The sequence below is a fragment of the Pelecanus crispus genome, chromosome 4 (assembly GCF_030463565.1).
Source record: "Pelecanus crispus isolate bPelCri1 chromosome 4, bPelCri1.pri, whole genome shotgun sequence".
Lineage (NCBI taxonomy): Eukaryota > Metazoa > Chordata > Aves > Pelecaniformes > Pelecanidae > Pelecanus > Pelecanus crispus.
In genome coordinates, this window is record NC_134646.1 from 1247592 (window position 1) to 1272025 (window position 24434).

The 24434-nt window shown below is 40.3% G+C and overlaps 1 protein-coding gene across 2 annotated transcripts in view; it reads right to left on the reverse strand.

Moving 5' to 3' along the window:
• LOC104031754 (methylenetetrahydrofolate dehydrogenase (NADP+ dependent) 2 like) overlaps positions 1 to 24434 on the reverse strand; it is an 83396-nt gene that overhangs the window by 54413 nt on the left and 4549 nt on the right. For both annotated transcript variants that reach the window (XM_075709849.1, XM_075709850.1), the window contains exons 2-7: positions 22355 to 22539; positions 20903 to 21025; positions 16136 to 16288; positions 15267 to 15374; positions 9322 to 9414; positions 2697 to 2822 (exon numbers count right to left, since the gene is read on the reverse strand). In XM_075709849.1, the coding sequence (XP_075565964.1) occupies positions 2697 to 2822; positions 9322 to 9414; positions 15267 to 15374; positions 16136 to 16288; positions 20903 to 21025; positions 22355 to 22539 (788 nt within the window). The remainder of the gene's footprint in view (positions 1 to 2696; positions 2823 to 9321; positions 9415 to 15266; positions 15375 to 16135; positions 16289 to 20902; positions 21026 to 22354; positions 22540 to 24434) is intronic.

Sequence of the window (24434 nt, forward strand, 5' to 3'; positions counted from 1 at the left end):
AAAAAAACCACCCACCCTTTTTTGATGTGGACACAGTTTAGAGCATCAAAATAAAGACGACACATGGGGATGGGGAAATCACAAATACTGTTTAAAAGACATTCTGTAACACAGCTTGGGATTTTTGCCCAAAATAAACCGTTAAGCCTGACCAGCACAGAGGTACCCCCCATGCCATCAGTACCAAGCCAACCATTATAGCAGCTGTAGTACGCACAAGCCCGACACTGTTAAATTTTTTGTAAGTAAACTAAACAATTTCATCTATCAGAATTTAAAAAACAGCCGAAGCGCGCTCCTCGGCTTAAGAGTGTGGACACACGTACACCAGCACATGCCAGCGGTCAGTCCTCAGCCCGCAGTGGGCAGCGCTGTCAAGGTCTCTGGCTGCGGGTGACTGCACGCCGCTCTGCTGCCTGCAGCAGAAGCACACACCACTCAAACAAATGCAGATTTTAGAACATATTTCAAAACTTCAAAACTCGTTTTTTGAGCAGCTATCAAATTCTCTTGGCCTGTGGTAGGAACTTTTTCCTCCAGGCATTTCTTACTTTGGACTTAATAATGAACAACATTAAAAAAAAAAAAATTTGAAATGGCATCCTTTTGTTGTTAAAGAGGTAAAAATAAACTTTAGTGTCTAACCTACCCCCTAGAGATTAGAGGATGGCATCCAAGTATTGCTAGGATATGACAACTGAATTAAAACAATTTCCACATATCTAATAAACTTAATTCCACTACAGGAGATTTTCAGTCAGATGACCTGATAAAGTAAGCCATTTCCATCTATTTCTTATAAATCCCTTTTAACCTCTGATTGCCCAGTTATATCTCTGTTCTCCCCACACCCATATCTTTCTACTTAAAGACACGGACCATGAGACAATACATATTGGTGGGCTACATGATGTTAAATAGGTGCTGTGTGATCGTGCCAGCCGTTTATATACCTGGTCTTAACCTGCCAAAATAATTTTCACTGAGGCTTAAATATAAATTCCGTCAAGTGCTCAAACAGAGGAAAAGGATAAAATGATTTGCTACATGAATACACTAGCTTGTTCCATTTCCTAACTGCCAAACCAAACACTTGGCAAGGGTGATTTACTTTTTAGTATTCAGAACTGTGTACACTGGGATGGTTTTTTTTGTTGTTAAGACATTTAGTGAAACTTTCACCGATACCAATGAACCAACAACAATTTCCCTTTGGCAATGCACAGTGAAATGCTACTTGCAACTGTAGTGGCATAATCCAAGTTGAAGTTCCTCCCTCTTTTTTGGATCTTCCCTCCCCCCAGGTAAAATCCTGAGAACAACCCACAGCAGACATGACGAGACATATACAGTGCATTGCTGAAACTCTGAATCACGGCCTTGCCATTGAATCTGCACCTATATTACTTTCAGAAGGTCTCGCATTTAAAGAAAAAGAAACAAAAAGCATACAATCTCATCTCTCTCAAAGTTATAGCTTTTTTCCTCCCATGCCTGCTAAAGCAAACAAAAAATCCTGAAAATTTTCTGTACTTCAGTTCTGAAAACAGAAAATATAACCTTTTACTTGTGATGGTACAAGCAGGATAACAAAACAAAAACAAACAAAAAGAATCAAGTTGTATTCTAAAAGTATTTTTCTGCTGGAGCTCTATTGCACACATACAGTTATACGTTTCCAAATGCATGCCCAGACAATCACTTAGCTACACTCGTGCGGGTAATTTCATTGACTTTAACAGACAGGCATCATGTATGATGAGTAAAAGAAGCAGGAACTAAGCGAGTGATGTAATTACAAATACATACAGCTGGCTAGAAACATTTTGAATATAATTAAGCTTTGAGACATTATGCCAGCCAAGATGTTAATAACCGTGAAAAAAAACCTGCGGGTGATTTTCATACTTATCAAAATAAGGAACTGTTGAGAACCATTATTAATGTGGGTAAATGCTGTCTAAGCTTCCCACACTCAAGTCTGCCAATAAGCTTTAATTTTCAACTGCAACAATCCTGCTATTCCAGTCTGGAGCTCCTCCAGAGCAGAGATATTTAATCAAGTTACATTGTGAACTTGCTCTGCAACACATGAAACATGAAAAGATCAATATGTAACACCAATTTTTATCTGTTAGGCTTGCCTGGACCAAGGTTTTCAGCAGCTTCAGATGAACCCACATTAAACCTTAGCATAAAGGATACTTCTAAAGCAGAAGTTAACATTTTCACATACAAGTGTAGAGCAACAGCATAAAAGGAGGCTTGAGAAACTGTGGTATAATACTATTTGCTATCAACAGAGCAGTATATATACCATATACTATACTTGTGAAAGAGCAGAATCTGTTTCTATTGGTCACTCTTGAAACACTTCACAGACTCCCAAAGGATTAAGGAAACCTGGAGACAAACGTCTTCTGCCACCACACTGCCCTAGGAACTCATCTGCACCTCTGAAAGGTTGCTGCTATGTGTAATTAAAAGTAACGCTTCCTCTCTTAAATAACATACCATTTCTTAAGAGCAGATGTACAAAGATATAGCTTGTTTTCTTATTTAAAGTACATTAGAAAAAATTCCTGCAAGTGTCATCTCCTTTGAGACACTGGCTATTCCAAGTATTTATCATGAATGAATCCCACAAACTTCAATGTTTTTATCCAACAGGCTCGTATAAAGAGTGTTTCACTGACCTTCAAAGTCCACGTCCCCAACTAATTTGGTCTTTCCCGTAAGAGGATCGTGGATATGGTTGATGCCTACGTCAATCACGGCTGCACCTTCTTTGACCATATCAGCTGTAATCAGCTTTGGGCTACCTGGAATCATCAAGATATGTTTGATTAACGTGGCCAGGTAGTCTCAGGTCATCACTTTCAAATTACATCAAGGGGTGCGCACGCAGGTGTATGTACGCACAAAAAAAGATAATTCTTTCGCTTTAATTTTTCTTCATACATCACACAGAGAAAACAATTATGCCTCAGTTTCACACAGTTTGTAATTATGAGAAGAAAAAGTGGTATTTGTTCATTTTGACTAAATATTTTCAGCTAAATCTGCGGTCAGAAACGTAGTCAACATGATCTCAGTGAAGGGAGTACTTCTGGTTTGTGCTGATAAGTCCCTTTCATAGCATTTCCAAAGAAAAGGTGGACAATAAAGGTGCTCTGCGAGCCACAAGAAACCGTTAGTGTTGTCAGAGGTCTGCTGATGCAGAAGTGTTGTAAACCGCTGAAGCAAGCCGCCTACGTTACGTCCACTCCATTTTCTTTAATCTTTGCTTTTTTAATATCGCTACTGGATTTCTGTTACTCTTGACTCCTCTGATTTCCCGTATACTTTACGTGTTAGCTGCAGGACATTTCAAGCAGTTAAATAATGAACATGAACTACATTAAATACCGCTGCTAAAAAAAAAAAAAAAAGTTAGCATGGTGAGAGAATCTGATGTATCCCGGCATCTTATTTTTGATTCCTGTCATTTTTAAGAAACAGATAGACAACAAGAAAAAATGAAAAGGCCAGCTCAGATTTACCCATAATAAACAGCATTAGCTCAATCTGTAGGACAGAAGCAACTCCTTTCAGGGAAAACTTTCTCCACCTGATCTCCTCATAAGCGAGCAAGAAAAACACACTGGATGGAAAACCAATTGGGTAACTGTAGCCAGGTAAGAGGCTCCGATGGTACTTCACGTAAACGAACGCGTGTGCGGAGGGAGTACCGGAAGGGCCAGGCGTGCGTTTGTAACGTCACCAGCGCAACGGTAGATAACACTGGTTATTCAGTAGCAGCGCAAGGTGCAGATGGCACAAGGCTGCAAAGAACTTTAAACAGGTTAGCTTAGATTTCAAGTGCCACTGGAAAAAAGGGGTTAAAGCATCAAAAATCATTTGACATGCAACAGGGAGGAAGGAAAGACACTGCATTTACATACAAATAATTACCCCCACAAAGGCAAGACAGCAAACAACTCGTTAGGCAGTAATTTCTCAGAGAAAGAATTAGGGATTAGATCAACCAAACACAGACATAATCATGCTACTGCAAGACACACATAGAAGCCCTAATCTCTTCAACATATGACATCAGCTGGGATACAATATTCTCGCTGCGGGTGCTAGACTTCTCTGATCTGTCTGTTCACATCTCTATAGAACACCAAGAAGAATGAGGATTATGAGGATACTTTGCAAAGAATTAACCTTTTAGATCTCATGACAGCCTTTAAGGCTATTAAAAACTTTTGGCACAAGAAGAGAAACTATGCTTTTTTCCCACGCCCATGATCAATGTGACACAAAATGACAGACTTAAGTTGGTTTCCCTTGCTGCACTGTCCAGAACTCGTTAACCACAAAACAGACGAACGCTGAACCAAGTAGTCTGAGGAGAGTAAGGAGGTCTCTATCACTGGAGATCTGAAAAAGCATTTTGTACTAGTATGTACAAAATACCTCTTTTGGTGCACCAGCATGGACTAGATGGGCTTTCAAAAGACTACTCTCACCCTGCTTTTCTACCATTTCCACATAGACATAGCGAAGGGGAACCGGGAAGACCTCCTACATTCAAACGTTACCCACGCGCGGAAGACACCGCTCTGTCTCTCATGCTCCTTAGATAACGAAGCCATTGACACGTGGCAAACACGTTTAGCAAAATTAGTTCAAGGATGGAAGATGGCAGCCTGAGACTGGATCTGGGACAGCTGAGGCTTTTCTGTGTTAGTTTCTGCTGCTACTACAGAGAAGACAAAAGAAAACCTCAAATCAAAATTTGTGCAATGGGATTGGTTTTCGTTCAAGAAACACACTCAACTAACACAGAATTTTAACTGTGTTAGTGGTAACCCCAGTGCCTGACACTGACCTTTCACAGGGGAGCTTCTACAAAACACCATTGGGAGACCTCCCTGCTTGACCAAAATAGGGCCTGGCCTCAGCGCTACACGCCTTCATCATCTCTCAGCGGGCTACATCTGTGCAGCATCCCGGGGTATGATTTTTTTGCTATTAAGAAACTCCAGTTAAAACAGAGTGCTGCAACAAGTCGCCTCAGCTCTTTCATATGCACCATATTTCTTCAGCACACTTAAATGTAAAGCATGTTGATACTCATCACAAAGATGTTCAACAGTGAAGACCCAGAACACCTATCAGGTCACTTCAGCTTCCAGATAAAGAGCTGAGTCAATAGCTACGTTTCCAGTCAGCACAGTTAAGCTATCTATATACACAGAAAGAGACACCAAAACAGTTATTTAGGCATTGAAACAACTTAAGCACAAAAGCGACTACTGCATTGCACACAAAATCTGACCCGGGTCCTATGAAAGGGGTGGCAAAACACCATTTTCTAATGGCAGTAGTCCTGGACAGTAAGTGCCTTCCACTTTGTAAAGATCACTGCCGCAAGGGCTTTCAAACTGCAGGCAGCACCACACATTCACTTTCAAGAGCTCACTCTCATCTAGCTTCCCCAGAGAGCTGAAGCTAGAGCTAAGACTTCTACAGCATGCCAGCAGCTCCACTTGATGCACAGAAAAGACCTCCCTTTCAAGAACAGGATTTCAGTAGGATCCCTCTTTGCAGAGGGCCATTTTAGTTACAGGAAAGGTTCTCTCAGAACAATTGTACTAGCACTGCTTTACAAAGAGCAGCATCACGTGCGACCAGACATCTGAAAGCTTATGCCTGGACAGTCATGACAAATGAAGCGTCTCCTGGAAGGTTAAGGCAAAACATTATCTGAGACCAAAGTCACTGCATGCTACCGGAGAGCCAAGAATATCAAGTCCTTACACATCACCTGCATTAGCCTATCGCACCTTAATTCCAACAGCGGCAATCCTTTCTCTGTATTCACTTTAAATGACCTCCTAAATTTCTTTCCTACCATGCAACCTCCAACTTCTGAGTGACAGGAAATTCCAACTTTAAAATTACAATTCACCTTGCTTCTTGAGCAATTCTGTCAGTTCTATGTTCTGTGAGGAATTTTCGTCCTAGTAATGGAGTATCTCCAAAGGGGGAGTCTTAAGCTCCCCTCTCCCCCCCCCCAAAGCAGCATTCTCTCAGGCGGAGAGAAATAAAAAAAGGAAAAGAAAGCAAACCCATACGGTTTGAGACTGTAGTTTTATTGGAGGCAAGCATCGGTATACAAGGGCTTTGGCTTCATTTAAAGCGCTGGATCGTAGCCAGTCATTTAGATACAGGCAATACAAGAACCTTCTTTGCTCTCCATTTCTCACTCCCCCATAGGACATAAGCTTGAAACTCTGCTTCTAATGTTGAGCAAGCCAAGACCTCAAATTCTTTCCTATGCCATTTGATAACATCTGGCTGCGTCTATTTGATCACACTCTTATGCAATCAGTTGCAAGCTGGCTGGTAATTGGATAATGCCTCAGCCTTATGGGGGTAAATGATCTGCATGTGATAGGGATGGAAGCGTATTAACGGAAGCTGCACAGTTACACCCTTTGTAAAATGGTTTGATAATAGGCCAAATACTTAATAGCAACAAATAAACCAACCCCCAAACCAAATGAGCAGATCTATTTACTTAAGCCTACTTTACATACCAAGTACGAAGAGATAAGCGTTAGAGCAGCTATTCCTAAAATGCACTGACTGAAGAATGTGGGAAAATCTTTCACGGGTAATTTTTGTAGAATATGATGAATCACGGTTTAAACGGAAGAGAAACAAAGCCCTACCTAATCCCACCTTAGGGACAAGGACTATCAAGCAGCCAACTCCTGAGAAAGCTAACCAGCCACTATCTGAATGAAAGGCTCTGACAAAGCAGCAATTCCTATACAAGAGGACCACAGATCACGTCCCGAGGGACAGCGCAAGTAGTCACAGAAGAATTTCATCTAGCATTTGGCATCCCCATTCCTTCTCCTCTTTACCCCCTCTCCAAACCTAGCAGGCAGATGAGTCTTCTCTCTCAAGGCAGCCTGGAAAGCCAAGGCAGCAGAAGCAGCAGCCTGACTAGTCAAAGACTGCCTACTGCCTCCATCACCACCCTGGAAGTACTGCGGTGGCTACACGAGCACCGCAGGTAAAGTCGCACTTTTTCATCTACTACGGGTCTGGGCCGATGGCAAAAAGGAACAGGCTCCGTGAGACGTCTGTATAGGCAGGGACAGCGGGCAAAGATAGGAAAGGCTACGGTGGGATGCAAAGTGCCGAGTGTGTTTAGGAGGAAACATTATGCTTTGGCTAGAAATGCAAAAGCTGCATGGTATTGAAAGAGTTTAGGAAGCTCCACCTGGAAGCAGAGACACAGATTTTAGGGAGGCGTAGGTTGGACAAGAGCAGCATTGTTGGAACTTATGATGCAAGGAGTTGGGAGGGAACGAGAGGGAAGGAATAAACTGCATGGATAGTTACGATCAAAGTAAGCAGGAAAACTGGGGTGCCAAGGCTGGGGGCGAGTGAGAAACAACATATGAAGATGGGTATTCTCAAACTCAAGAGTTAAAACAGAAGCACTTGATTTGAAGCGTTACAAAAGCCGTGAACGCAAGCGAACAGAAAACTCCTCAGAGATAGAGTACCACATCAGAATGAGCAGACTCACTGCAGCAAGCCACCAAACCGGGAGCCAGAATGCAGATGCTTTTTCTGAAATATTACATGGGAAGAGGAGAAGGAGAATAGCAATCTTGCTCTTACATGCAGACACACACAAAAAGCTGTTTTCCATTTCCACGTCTTGTACAGTGGCCTATGACAGCAGCTGTTTCTACATGGCAGGGTAGGAGGTACCTTTTGTGCAACGCTCACTGAACAGGTCACACATTTCCGGGGAATGCATGATCCCTAAAGTACAGTGTGCACAGTTCTCAAGTAACAAGAGGAACCTTGGAGGGATTCTGCCTTTCTCAAGTGTCATCTTCCCCAGACCATCCGCTGGGGCAGGGCTGCGTACTGTTTGCACAATCTAGCCCTAGGTTTTTTCATCATTCCAAGTATACCTCGTGTTGTGTAATGAGTGTTGTATCACACTCCTGTTACAAATGACACGAGGAAAATAATGTGAAGAACAAATACGGCTGAATTGCTACTGAACCATTTAACTACAAGCATAACTGACGACAAACTACATTCAGCATAAAAATCAGATGCCATGATTTAATTGGAAGCGGTGAATTTCAATAAAAAGTTAGTAGTCGATTTCCACTTAGAACACACATTATTATCTTTCATTCACAGTGCGTGAATTCTGGTCAGGCCCACGGTTGAGAAATCACACGTGGGACGACTGAGCTGTTTCTTGTTCCTGACCTGGCATGAGAAAGCGATAGCGCAGTTAAGCCCTGAAGCAAAGGACATCTCACTTCAACAGGAAATGCAGACCTTCACACAGGCACTTAACTGTCTTCAGCTAGAAAACAAGTAAGCAAGACTTTGGTCTTGAGGACCATGAAGAGGGAAGAAGGGAGGAGAGAAGAGGAAAGACATAATCCTCTTGCAGTCCTCTAAAACGGCACGAGAGAAGGAGGATATCCTGAGCTGCAAGGGGATGCAGAATTTTACCAAGGTTTTTATTAAGTTGGATGGTTTGTGTTTGGTTTTTTAAATTAATTTATATTTCTATTCCTAATACCCATAAACAAAACCCCAGAGGTTGCTCAGAAGCAGAGTTCTGCTTGTTTCTTTGTTCTAGACTACTCAAACTGCAAGTATTTCACTCGACATTGCTTTAGGAATACACACACTGATATTTCAGACCCCTTCCTCTAGGCTACTACCATTCTCTTCCTCTTTACATGGTAAAAGAAAAAAAAACAGAATAACAATTCAGTCATTAATAATGTATGTTACCAGAACTACCAGTTAATTTGTCAAGGGTGCCCTTAATTCTTACAGCAAGGGAATGATACCATTGTTTTATGAATGCAGCCTCCAGCTGATTTAAAGAAACCCTCCTGTCAAATTTTAAATGACTCATGATTTTTGCACGGCACAGAGAACGTTTCAATTTACATAATTATACCTGTATAAACTATGCACTGACTGGTTCCCAATCTTGAGTTCACTCTAAAGTCTCCCTAAGGGAAAGGTGTCACATGTGACGAGAAACAGTTTATGAGTCTGCAAATGTAAAGGGCAAGAACAAAGAGCCAAATCACTGGCCTTTCCTACAACAAGAAATCCTGCTTACTGCACCTCCCTCAGCAAGCACAAGCGCCAATTATTTGGCGAAACGTGAAATAGCTAGTAGTGCCACCAGACAACAAAATCTACTTTTTAGGTTGTAAACGTTGCGACTGGAGTATTAACAACAACTAGTATTACCTGCAGCTACTATTACAATGTCAGCGAGTTGCGTATGGATCTTGAGCTGCTCTTTTGGTGTGTATCTGTGAGTAATGGTCACTGTAGCATCACCTGCAATGTAAGAGATTATCAATTAATTGTCACATATAAAATGCCTGCATAGCATTTACTTGCAGGTGCAAGTGACTGACTTTGGTACATTAACAACAGTGTGCGTGATCATCAGATTCGTCTTGGGATGCAGCATTTATTTCAGGATAGGCATAACGCTCACAACATTTGCTATTCACACATTATCAAAGAAAATTTATTCTTAAAAATTCTCACAGGACGAATTCATTTATACACTGTGGACTAACTTATTCCTTAGTCAGCTTCATTACTTTTAGTCGAATTACACCGGGCGAACCCAGCATGGACTCCAGTGTCTGCCTTATTAAGCACAATTTGTAGAGTGTGCCAGAAGACTCAGTTGTTTGTCACAAACTAAAGCTTCGAGTACAAGCTCACCACATTCGGATGTCTGTCCTCAACCACGTTTGTCATCCACCTGTCCTGAAGCTGCCTAGATGCTTTCCTTGACATTCTGTTGCATAAACAGGAAGGAAGAGCACAGTCTTCCTTGTTCATGTGACATAACTTCATAATAGCATTTCCCTCAAGTCAAACTTCAGCCTTTGGCCCATGTTTTTGACAGATTTTGAGTGCTCATCGAATAATTGGCAATTCAAGTCCAGTGAAGCGGCACTATTTCTTACTGGTATTCCCTCTCTGAAGAATTAATGCAGCTGATAATCTGGCCAACAAGAGGGGATGACAACTGAGGCTCTTCTCTTTGTAGGGTCGGATTGCACAGGGAATGAGTCGAGTAGCTATGACAAAAAAGGCACTCCTGGGCCAAGGGTCTTTGCTCAGAAACCCTGCCAACCAATAATCACACGCGAGGGTCAGACAGCAAAATGCATCGAGTGGAACGCTACCATATTTCATCAAGGAGACGCTTTCTTGAACGTACATGCAGAACACAAATCAACAGCTGCATCAGTATTTACAAAATTCCAATTGAATGGATCCGAGAAGGTTTATCACCATTAACTACTGAAGGAATCAATACGTCCAATGCATATATTTTTTCCACACGCTCAAAGCATTCCAAGTCATCATTTCATGTAGCTCAAGTGCAACAACAGGAATGGAAAAGACCGGACAAGAAGGCGCTCAGATTTCTGTAGGTGTCCTACCAGCTCTTCCATCTCCTGACAAAACACGAACAGCTGAACCCCTACTTCACACCAGAGTAGGAAGTGTTTGAAGTTATCACAAATAGAAGCATACATCCTTTGGGGCAAACTCAAAAGATCTGGGGCCTGCTCCTGCATGTATCCACATTTCTTGGCAAAAAGCTACAAATAAACCTTCCTATAAAGACATGAAAAACCTTGCGCTGTTTAATGGAAATACTGAGAAGAGACAACTACACACAAAACAAATTGTCATGAGGATAGGGACTGAAGTCTCATACTGCATCCAACAGCAAGCGTGGTGATCCCTCAAGGACGGCCCAAGAAAACAGCAAACATAACAGCTACCAAAGGAGACTCCTCCCAACACTCTCCCTGTCAACTATTTCTAATGCACAGCATTCAGGCATTACATCCCCCCATCTCCACCTTCCACTCATCACAGACTCCTAAGCCACATTATTAACCATTAGACTAAAAGTTTTTGCCATCTCAGACGTTACCACCACATCTGCTTCCTCTGGAATGTGTCTGACTGATCTAATCTGTGTCTCTCATCTCATTAACTCTCTTCCTCAAGCATCTCATCTTCAACCTGTCTGTGCTCTGACTTCTCTGCTCTTTCCCCTCATCTTTGATCCCTCTTCTCCTTCGGTCTCTATAGTGCATACTGTCTCTTCAAAGAGAAGCAGTTCAAGACATTTTCAGATAATGAGAACACAACAAAGAACAGATGCGTGTAAGCAATTCCACAAAATAAAGGGAACTGCCAGAAGTTAGAAGTCTCTCACCAGCTTTCTATAACTTCCCATGAATTTAAGTGCATCAAGAGCTTAGACAGCTAATTGTCTTAAAAAGATCTCCGCAATAACCCTTCTCGAGATAGCAACATCCCAGCCAGCACATAAAGCCTGCGTGTCAAGACTCCTTCAGCTTTCTTCCTTGAATACCTTTGGGATCATGAAATAACTACTCATACAGACAAAACAATTGGAACGGGACCTACGTATTACTCATTGATACTCCTCATTTTGCTAGTCTAAAGCAGCATGTCTCCAGCTGCCGATTCGTTTATATGGAGGCCACGCACATACTCTTTGAGTGAGCAGCATACAGGCTGTATAGATGGTCGGACTTTTCCTTCTATGCAGGCCTCATTCTCCAAACATATTATCAACAAATCACTTCACCCATCCCCTGCAGAAGAACCATGCCTATTCTTTGATGTGACACACTTTCCTTTTCTTGGCTAATGCTCTATCAATCACAGTAAAACTTAGACATTCTCCAAAGGGCCATCCTTCACACATGAAAGGCAAATAGAATTATCACTCGATTCTGGAAAGAAAGGCTTGAATAAAATAGAGGAGAGGAGTCTTGCGATACCTATTTTAAGCAAAAGGAGGAGGATGTCTTGCCCAAAATCACAATCATTACTTCCAAAAATATATGCATAATGAGATTCTTTTGATCTCTTATCCTGTACTCAGCAGAGAGGCTGAGAAAAACCAATGGATAAAACCCAAAGTCAAAAATATTCACACCTTCTGATAAATAAAATCAGTGCTATTTTGCCATTGAGATTTTAGTGAGGAATGTGTCTGTAGTCAGCTCCTGAAACCAAGTAATTGCTCTCGCTACCAAAAAGGAAAGGATAAAAAAGAAGGGGGGCGAGAAGCCCCCACCTCCAGAATAGCAGTCCAGAAGCTTACAGACACCTCAAAAAAGGTAAGTTGTCCATTTATTTGTGATCATGCCAAAACAGAAAATAAACAACTATTTTTACACTGCTACTTCTGCTGAAAGAAGAGGAATATATTTAGCCCACATGATACAGCTGAGTTAATTCACTAGCTTATAAAATAGAGATAGTCTCTTGACCAGCCTACACAAAACTCTTTTGTAAGGGTTCCGATAGTTTTCCCATCTGATCAGAGATTGCCACCTGCAGGACATTACGGTTTCTACATACTCATCATCAGATGAAGACAGACCCCAGCTTTCCAGGTTTGTTCATAATCTGTAAAAAAACCCCAACAACTAAAACCTACAACAAAAAACCAAAGAAAAAAAAAATAGTACCACATAGACACCTTGCATCACTTCTCAATAAAAATTATTTAATCAGTTCAGCCCGATTACTGATAAAGCCCTGACTGATAACCAGAGAAAGTTCTTTTCCAGCACTTAATTGTATCACTTGCATCACTTCTCAATAAAAATTATTTAATCAGTTCAGCCCAATTACTGATAAAACCCTATCCTGACTGATAACCTGAGAAAGTCCTTTTCCAGCACTTAATTGTAGGTCTTGACTAGTTCCCACACCCCTGAATTTAAAAAAAAAAAAAAAAAAAAAAAAGCAAGAATAAAGAAGTTTCCACTTCATTTGTATTAATGGGTTAAAAGTGTTCTGAAGACATGGTTAAGAAGAAAGCCTGCCTTTGTTTGGTAGAACATAAAATCAGCAACTCTGACATGTAATTTTCAACTCCAAAACACACTTCATCTAGAAACTTAACACACTTGCTAAAGCTATCTCATCTTGTATCCTGACAGATGTCTCTGCTCATAATGCAGAAATTTTGCCCTGCTATTAGCCACTAAAAAAAAAAACAGGTGGAAAGGATTACTCCATTTAAGCTATTTTTTTTAATACATTCACAAGTCCAATCTTTCCTTTAGCCCCACCTCCCTGATCTCGTTCTACTTTAGCTTTATGCGTTCTCTTTCACTGCCTACCTTTATCTCAACTGCCTTCAGCTTCTTTTCTGCCACGATACATCCGGAAACTCTGATAGCCATTGAGGTAAACCTGAAACCACCACCTAGCCTGCGTTCCGTTCTGCACGCCGTCCGTGCTGGCCTCTTGCTGCTCAGAGCAGAAGCAGAGAAGAAAGCTAACTGCAGAAGACCAACCAGATCTTCACGGACCGTCCGATCTGAGAGTCGGGAACAAAAACTAGAGTAGCCCAACTATGGAAGTATTTATCACCATGTACACAACAAATACATACTTAATGCTAGTTTATTGTGAAAGTCCAACAGATGTTCCTTTGTTTTCTCATTACCAGCTGCTTTATACTATATACTACCATTTGGGAGGTTGGACAAGAAAAACTACCTTAAAAATAAATCCATTTCTTCAGAATAAGCAAAGATTCCTTCAATGAGTTAACTTTTTCTATACCTAGATTCCAGTGTCACTGTCATTAAGGGAATATCAGAACTTTTTTCTGTCCCTACATAAAATACTTAACATACGTAGCATCGATGACAATGCCAGTCAATAGGCCTGCCGGTGAAGTAACATGCAACATGTCAGGAATGAGAATGTAGGCAGATGACTCTGAAGCACTACCAAGTTTGTTCACAGGCGAAGCAACTCATGGCCTAGCCCCCCAAAACAAGTCATACTACCAGGCAGTCAAATAAGAGCTACAAACCCAGGATACAAGTGAACAAAACTGAGCCACGGATCCAACTACGTCAAAAGCTGAAAGCTACAAAACAGTATTTAGTTACAGCTAAAAAACATCCATGCAACTATTGTGGGTTTTGTAACACGTTGCTGAAAGAATCACAGGTCACTAAGTCTCCTCATTTCCAACTGAGAAACACGCAAGCAGTTTGCAACGTAACTCTGTGTTGTATAAAGCCTATTTCAAACACCAAACTGCACTGCCAGTAATATATATAACCCCATATTTGCAGCAAATGGCAGCATTGCTACTAATTTTCATGGGAATGGGTATGAGACCAGAACTATGCACTGATGGTAATTACAATTCAAACACTGAGAGAAGTTTCAAATAGCAACTTTCCCACAGAGGCTGAATAGAAAAACCAACTCTATGATTAGTAAGAAGCTTTAGTGTTTTATTATATTAATAACAGATTTCACTCCACTCCTATTAAATATGCCTGGGATTAAACATTTGTGTTTACCTCATTTGCACACACAACCTGGGCAGTTTCTAACATCAAAATGAAATTGCAGAAGGACAGTATTCTATTTAAATTATATTTGTTTTTCTTTCTACAGCACAATTATAGCAGCACATGCATGCTTCTCTAATTAGAATTACTTAAAAATATTTCCATTACAACCCCCAATTTCCAGGGGGATATAAACTGCGCTGCAGAAAAATCCCCCAGGCCAATGCATAATATCATAGACCTCACACTGAGAACTAACTTAGTTGGTCATTTGGATATTTTCATAATCGCCACCTAGCTAACATAGCACAACACAGGAATCATGTCATATATTTTTATCTATTTATATACACATATATGTATGTATATGTGTGCATGTGTGTGTATATATATGCGTGTGTATGAAAAACTTGAAACTAATATTACATAAGCATGAGGATAAGGCATATAGCTATATTACTTTCTATAAACACCACATGAACCTCTGTAGCTCTTTAAGGTCACACCGTCAGGTATTATCCTCAACCTTCAGTGCTAACCACCTTTAAACAGTACCTGTTTCAAATGGAGGACAAAATGATGACATAACACCAGAAGAAGTCGAGTACAGAAACTGCTCTCCTGAGAATATGTTAGGAAATATATTACCAAATTTATTTTCTGGCTCCGGTTGCAAATATTGTGCAAGAGACAAAAGCTTTCCCTTTTTATCCGAATCCTCTGGTCAGCTTTATTTTAATGATTTCGCAAATGGAAACATTAAAACAACATTCATGGACTTACCTCCCGGCCTTTCATGCTCTCCATCACTATGTAAAAGCATTGAAATAGGCATTCCAACATTCTTAGATCTTCCAGCTACAACAACGTTTTTTCCAAATGTTTGTATTCCTTACGTGAAAACAAAACAAAACACTATCAAAAAGCATATTTCACTATTTTGATATACCTAAAACCTTCTTCTCAATCCCCAAGATAAAATTATTCGCTGTTGTTGACTGCTGACATCAACATGCCCATGAAAATCCATGAAATGCTGAACTTGAGGGATGAATCCACAAAAGAACTTTGAGCTTTCACCTCAGGGAAACAAACCTGGCAACTCATTCACATTACCTGAATCACCCTTCGGAGGGACTTGATTTCTCTTCTCTGACCAAAAAGGGAAATGGAAGCTCTTATGTCTACCAATAAGAACATGTAAATTCTACTTACAACGTGACAACTATTGAATACATATGCATTCTTTACCCCTTCTAGTACCAAATTAGATGTTCCCATGTTTGTTCTTTTCTCCACCCCTTCCCCTCCAAGAACTTAGGCATTCAAATCTTCTATTTAATAAGTAATCAGGAGGTCAGCAATATCACAGAAAGTTCATTGCAACATTATAAAACGCGGAAAGTAAATTACCAAAGTGTTTCACCAAGTATTCTACGCGGACTACCGTCTACGCTTAATTAATAGTTATGCTACTGGCAAAAGATCTCATCTATTTGGCACCTCCTTATTCTTTAGATTAATCCTCTACCTGTTTGTTCTTCAATCAGCCCAATACATTTAGATAACCTACACCTTTTAACTCACACCTGACTTGATCCTTCATTCATCTTCCAAGATGAAAAGAGTTTCAATACAGTTCAGTTTCTTACCCGTCCGTTTTATAATTTCCCACACGGCAGCAGCAGTGGCAGGTATTACGGAAGGCTGATCAAGACACAGACGTCCAATGTTGATAATATGAAATCCATCCACATCCTTTTCGGGTGCGATAGCATTACAAACTGTTCGTTCATTTATGTGATCTAGGAAACACATCGCTTTCCAATTACAGTTCTTTCACTTCTCGGGTGTCATCAATACTATCTGAATCATTACACAGAGAAACACACAAGTTTGGTCTAGCTAGGGTAATTATTATTATTCATTATGAATAAACTGCACACCCCCTCTAAAGGCAGCAGTTACAACTTCACCTTCTCAAGTCATCTACAGAAAATTAAATGATTCAGTCTGTGACCCTGCTAATAACAACACATTCAGTCAAAATACGAGAGGCTGATACTCAGCTGAGAATGACGACTTAGTAACTATAAAACAGATGTTTAAACAAGATACTTCAGAGTCACTTCTGCATTCTGGAAGCGTTAATTATGAAGTGGCTCAGGAAAAAAAAAATCATAGAGGAAAAGTTATTGTGCATGTTACTTGTCTCCAAGATCACAAAGGATACACGACCTAAGTTTTAAACAAATATACAGAAACCCTAAGCTGAAGGAACTTTGCAGGTCTAGCTTTCATATTTCATTTTACAACAATACAACTGTTTAACTGCTAATCAGTAGGACCAAAACATATCCTACTTCACTGGAAAACTGTGAGAACAGAAAAAATTGTTTTATATTAATGAGCTTGAAACACTAAGTATGGCTTAAATGATGATACCTGCACATAATTTATTATTCATATCTATTTGTAATGAACATTTTTCATATGCACTATTGATATGGTATAGGTCTGCAACTGCTAGTTAATTAAAAGATATCACGCATGTTATAAACTTAAAACATGGTAATCTCTTGTTAAAAGATTTTGAATTAAAAAAAACCCCTACAGTTAAGCCAGACTGTTACGATTTACAATTTAATTCTCCATTTTCTGATGGGAGGAAGTTCCCTTCTGAATCCTAATGAGAAAGGTCTATGGAAATTAAGATGTTAAGTACATTGATGAAAGAGTCTCTTACAAATCAAACTAGCCTAATCCAGACTGAAGGCAACCATAATCTTGCTTTTATGTCAACTTGACGAATAAAAAAAACAAAGACGACAGACATTTGGAGTAACCTATTAAATGGCTTTTGCAAAAGAAAACTTGTTAACCTGAGGCAAATTAGTTGTTCAAACAAGAATTTGGCAGCCATGCTTTTCCTTGCGCCTGGGATAGGACAGAACACTGCTCTGACAAACACTTCCTCATTGCTGTCTGTCTCCAGCTTCCCAGAAATAGACCCGTAATAGATACATTCGTGTAAACAGGAAAGAAATCATGCTTTACATGGATTTTTTTTTTCTCCCCACTCAAAACGGATTTGCAGAATTTCAGAAAAGGGCACGCAGTACTGGCAAGAAATGCAGCTGCATGGCTGGGGACAAGTAGGCTGGCATGGGCCCGAGAAGAGAGGATGTGGACACCTTCCCTTCCTCAGAGACACTTCTAAAGCACTATCTTGCGCGAGCTGTCCCCAAACAAACAAACAAATCCCATTCAAACTGTACAGACAGTTACTAGGTTACTTAATGAGTAGATGTTACTTGCCTCAAGAAATACATTTTCCTCCTTTGTTTCCACTTGACTGCAGATAGCCTCACTTATTTCCAGAGGGACACAATAATTTCTTAAGTATGTTACTGTCAGTCTCATTGAACATGCTTCGCCTCCACTCAACCTACATTCATACAGACTTACTTGCTGCCATTCCAAGCTACTCTCCATGCCCAGTTGCTCTCTGCACTCACCTTTCACTTGTTAACCAAACTTGCAAGATGACACCGGGCATCGCTTGCCTAGCTACTCTGACATGCACACACAGAAACTTATTTACACAAGAAACAACATGTGCCTCTAATGTTGACATACGAAAAATAAAGACTGGTTTTCAAAAGGGAAGACTGATGAAAATAAAAACATAGCACAAAAAGGATTTGAAAACATACAGTATGGATCAATACAGACACTGAGCAAGGAGGAAGCTGTTCAGCAGCACCAATGAGCTCCCTAGAAATAATTTTGAGAAGCTATACTGAGACACTGCTGTGATTTTAAGAGTCAGTCCCACCAAAGCAGGCCGCCCTTAGGCTGGCACAGTCCTTCACAACAGAGGGGCATCATGTTTGTATGCGTTTGTCTCACACTACTTTGCTGCTTACAACTAATAAAATTTTGGAGTTTTTCATGTTCTATCTCAGATAAATATCTAACATTTCATAGCCATCTTCCAGGCAATTTAAAGACAACACAGGAAACCCTCCACAAAACCATTACCACATCACAAGTAATGCACTCAAAAGGGGCACAGAAAGGAAGTTTTCCTTGGGCAAAGATGACAATCCTCAAAGTTAAGTTGCTCCACCTCACAAAAGTCAAAGAGAACAAAGCTCTGCTTCTATTTTTATCCCAGTGTTGATCAAAACCCACACCTGTGTGTGGTTTACTGCACAAAAACCCCAAAATCCCCCACAACAACAACTCTGGAATTAGGCAGCCTCCACTGATACAGTTTTCACAACTGTAAGGCATTGCCTCCTTCCACTACAATGCAAATCAACAGAATTTTGGAAAATGAGCTAACTTAGCTCTGGGCCCTTCCACTTCTGAAGTTCCTTTGGGAGAAAAAAAATTAAAAATTATTCAATAATTAGAGTTATATCTGACATCTATTATGGAAAGAACTTCCTGAACATTTTCAGTTCATGATAACTTGCGTCTTTAACTTTACTATACAGACAATGCAATATTGAAAAAGTTCTGCTATTGATTAAATTACTCTAAGGTTTTTACTAAGGCAGGCAACAGCCAGGCCTCAAACTAGCAAGTTTTATAGGTTAGAGGAAGGCTAATGGGTCTTCACGTAGTTACTGCAACAGACGTACCATAGTTCTTGAGATTGATCTTCAACCAATTACTTTAGGGCTTAAACATTCAAGTGTACTAGCATCAGACATTTTAATTGACACAACTAGAGTTATCTCTAGTTATCTCAGGGTTTTTTTTGTTTTGCAAATGTTGAACAGGTTTTAATTCACTAAGTTTCAAGACTTAAGTCTGTTGATGAACTACATATCGATGAAGGCAGGCAGCTCAAGAGCAGACTGTAATGACCCAATATCCTCCTCATAAAAATTACATTTCTGCAAGCGGTACCTAACCATTTTACCTAATACCCACACAAGTACGACAAGCGACACATGACACCTCCCATTTTGGGGGACACAACAGTGGACTGGGAGTGCAGTGGATGAGTGTTTCCTTTGCTACACACTTCAGACAGAGATTTCCATCCCTAGGCTATCAGTGCTCCATCTTTTGGGTGAGTTCTTACTACCGAAACGAAGATTTGTTACATTACCCATTTCCCCTAATCTGTTCTTAGTGGGAGAGATGTTTGTTCAAAGTAAACCAACCACATTCCACCAGCTCCCAGAGTCCCTTACTGCGTATCCACGATTTCAGTCTCCTTACTTGTGTTATACTTCCACCTCGTGGCCAACTTATTTCAACAAGCGGCAGATTTCAGTTAGCTTTCATATAACACAAAGCACGAAACTTCCTAATCATGAATGCTGATGTTTATTACAAATACAAAACAAAGCATCTCTTCCTCTATAACACTCAGCACCTGCCCCAACTTTTGCTGTTTTGTAGATATGAAATAAAGGCAGCGAGAACTGAAAGTGAAGACCAAGACTAGGAATATGAGTGGCAATGAAGAGCTTACCTAGATACAAAGCTTCAACTTCACCATTAGAGACCCTCACAAACAGGAACCCCTGGAGTCCCAGCCAGTGGTAGAAATCATACCCACACACGCCAAAAAGACAGCTCCTGTCCTTCAGAGCATACAGTATAAAGATATGATAAAAGACAACACTTGGAAACACAGAAACAGAGGAAACCCAACATGCCACTCTATTACAATGACTCCAGTAATTTAGGTACCTCTCCATTAGGAAGCATACAGTGGCTTAAGTGGCCTTACACAGATTTAGATGACAACTGCAAGTTTTTATCACTGCCAAAATATCATTTTGCCGGCTACTGCCAAGTTGTATTTTAGTGAGGTTTTATTACAAATTAGGAGAACGGAAATGAAAAACAAGATTATAGTAGAGGCTTTTAGGACCTTAGCACAAAGCTCACCTGGCACATTAGGGACAGCACAGAAAACACAAACAAGTCTTAAAAGCAAAACCTGGAATCCCTGTGAAAAAGGCTGTAGCATCATCTGCTACATAGCATAACTTGGCATGATACATGGGATGAAAATACAGCAGAGGTCCTGGAGTTCAATGCAAACCAGTGCAACACGTTGAAAAACAAACAAACAAAAAAACAAAAAAAGAGAAACTGGATAAAGTGTGTGTGTGGAGGGAAACTCCTTGAAATAGCATTCTGACTGAACTTTAAATTAGGCAAGGTTGACAACATGAAATGATTCTCACTATTTATTTGCTTTTTTGTTTAAAATGAACAGCAGGCTAGTATACAAGAGAAAAAATGTACCATCTCAACTAATCCTTCATTATGCATGTCTTCTTTCAAGAGCTTCTTAGGTCACCAAGATACACCTGCAACCCAAAATTGTCGAACTCGTTCCTTTTACATTGACTGTGAGGAGTGGGACAAGAGATGTCACCTACCTGGGAGAGGTAGCTGAACTAATACACCGCTAACTGTTGAATCCTTGTTGAGTTTTTCCGTGATATATAAGAGTTCTTCCTGAGAAATGTCTTTAGGTCTCAGTATGATCTCGCTAGAAATGCCTGATAAAAACCAAAACCAGAAGACACATATTAAGATGAGGAAATTTATCTACAGACAGCTTAGTCATTTTGTCTAAAAGTCTGTCTGATGCTTAACAACTGTCTTAAATAATCATGGAGGACTTGCTAAAAATTCTGCTTTCGCTGTCTGGTCTTCGATGCTGTATTTCTAGATGCTAAGTACAATCTTACAATGAAACATACAGGGGCAGGGAGGGGGTAGAATCAAAGTTGGACACAGTAGCTCCAAAATTAAACAACAGTTTAGAAGTATTTGGAAAATAAAGCATGTAACTTTTCCACAAATGTGCTTTTGAGAATTACAACTGAAACCAAACAGATAAAACTACACTAGCATTACTGGCATTTTATCTGATAGCTTTTCTACTTCTGTGGGACAAAACTTGTTATTAGAAAAGAAAATTTTTCAAGTTACTTCACAAGACTGCAGTTTCACTGATAGCAACAACATTGAAGTTCCCTCTTTCGGCTATGAGACTCTTTCATTTGGAGAGGAGATGTTGCAGTGACTGGACTATATCTCGCGTAATCAGTCACTTAGCTTTACTGTTTGATTTCATTATGCCTGAAATGTTGCCCTTCATATTCAGAGCTGTGAAGCCTCGGTTTTGGATTCGCTTGCCTGGCTCTGCTGTGGACCTAAAGCATTCAACAGCGCAGATATTCCATGACATACAGCAGATGCACATCAAGATTGACATTATGAAGAAATTATCGAAATTATGAAGAAAAAGGGTCTTCTCAATATCTTCCTGTGAAGCTGGTTAACTTAATCACTGTTCCCATCAATTCCGGGGCAGTAGGGTTTGCTACCACAGTTGGAGGTGGACTGAAAAATCCACATATAAAGGAAGGAATCTAACAGTTAGTGAGGAGGCAAGCTCTTAAGCAAATATTTCAACATTCAAAAATAATCAAAGCGTCTTGTGTCAGCTTTCAGTTGTTTCTGCAATTTCTCTCTGATTATCATTATTCATCAAGCCTCGCAAAGCCAGTTAAGACATTTAACTGCCAAACAACCTCCCCAGTATTCTCCTTTAGTTTCCAGTTTCTAGTGGTAAGGGTGCAAACTGTTTCCTGACAACATTTTAAGATACAGAATTGAACTTATGGCTACCATTCACATGTCATTAAAACTACTTTCTTTGCATGTCAATGCAACTTCTTTTCTTTAGGTTCATCACAGAAGACGAGGAAGAAAACAGTGAAAAAATTAAAGTAAGATACAAAGGGGGTTTCCCCCCTGCTTTTTTTAAATAACAGTATCTTCTGCTTACCAAAGGATCACTTATATTACCTAACACATACCTACAGCTGCAGCTGCTTTTATCTTGTTTCTGACGTAGATATGACTAGCTGGATTGTCTCCTACTAATATGACAGTGAGATGAGGTCTCTTGTTTCCAAAGGATATCCACGATTCTACATCCCTTTGAACTTCTTTCAAAACTTGTTTAGCAAGCTTTGTCCCTGAGATAATGGTTGCTTCATCACTATAAAGACAAAAAGATACACAATATTTAGGTCTAAAATTTCATAAACCAAACACTTTTAAGTGTGTGATCTACCATGTTAAATACTTGCAAATGCTTTGATTAGTTAACATGCTAGTATTTCAAACATTATTTCAAAAACACTAACACTACAAACCCACCCGGCAAAAGAAGTGTTTCCCCACTCTCTTATTTCAAGAGCAGGAATGTGCCATCGGTGCATACAGGACAGGAGCTCGCCTGCCACGCCCCACCTTCCCAACACACATATAGGCAGCCAGGTCAAACATATCTATAAACCTGTGCATTTGGGGACCAAACATGAGAATATTCTTACACCCTTAAGTTTTTCTCTTTTAAGGAATTTTTACCCACCTCCCTTCCCAAATTTCCTTTAAAAAAAAAGAAAAACTATTTGACATGAGATTATTGACAGTATTTTTTCATCCAAGCCTAGATGATACTATTTCTCAGCTTTCTGAGGACTTAATCGCATAAGGCAGTGGTGACTAACTCAGGAGCTGCTGTCATGCCCTCCCCACTTTTGTCCTTTCCATTTCCCTGTCCTTCCAGTAACCTCCCTCTGCCCCTCAACCAGCACTACAGCAGACAAACATCCTCCTTGGGTGAAGGGCCCATAACCATTGCCCTACCCATGTGGAAAAGCAAAGGAAAACTGAACAAGTCTTGTGGCTGGAACTTGTCCCAGAACTCCTCAGCCCCTCTCTTTCCCTCCATCATTGCTGTGTTCATCACCCCAACCAAGGATGTGAAACCCCCACACACCCCACCAACCCGCAACAAGTGAGAAACCTCCAGCACCTGTAACTTTCAGATGCTAAGATTTGATTCCTTTTGTATCAGATAAGCAGCCTTTAAATACTAACTTTATTGCTCGGTGGTAGTGGTGCTTAGAGGGGAGAACTCAGGAAGAGACAGAAAGCTATAGAGCAAGAAACCGTATCACTGCTCTGTTTTAAAACATGCTATTCTATAAGATTCAAAACCATAACTTTAAGTAGCCAAAAAAAGTAAGTCGCATTTTTTCAGAAATTTGTGCAGTTTCAATCATCCTTAGTAAATCTTCATGACCAAAGAAGCTGAATGCACAAGGATGTGGAAGAAAGGTTGGGGGGCAACAGCAGCGGCGGCGACGACACCACACGGGACAGGACAACCACAAGACCACCCAAAATCACAGACTATCTATGGTCTCATAAAAACAAATCATCTGAACTCAACCTCTATATCTGACTGATAGATGAAGAAATCCAGTCTACATTTTAGCTTACTGAAGAATGGTTCTATGAGGACTCCGTTACATAGGGAAAGGCAAGATACCCGAAAATACATTTTTCTGGATTGGAAATAATAGTATCCAACTCTCTAACTTCTGCTACTGCTCAACCCCTTCAAATAAACAAACAACTGGTAAGCAGTAACATGACAACCCCCAAATGTCTTTTAAAATAAAGTTTATTGCAAATGGCATACAAGGTAAACGTTAACAGCGCTCCAGAGGCACTGCAGAACGGAACAGAAGTCGAATTCCTCACTTAATCTTACAAGCCCTACCCTCAGCCTTGAATGACGCTCTGGTGCCAAGAATATTAAGACTTAGTATTTTGTAAAGCTCTTAATGTCTTTTGTCAAGTCCCCATGCTCACCTCACCAGCTAACTGCTCCCAGATCAAGTGCATGTCGACTGAACAGCACTTCTTTAAGTACTATTTCATTCAGATCTTCCAAGTGTCAGCTTATCTTACCTTGGTTTTTCTCCTGGTCTCTGGAGTCTTCTCCATCTCCCTGCCTGCCTGCTCACTGTGAACAAGCAGAGGTGCTCCTCACCTTGTACGTGTCCACGGGACATACTCCACCACAGTTCAAGTTTTTGT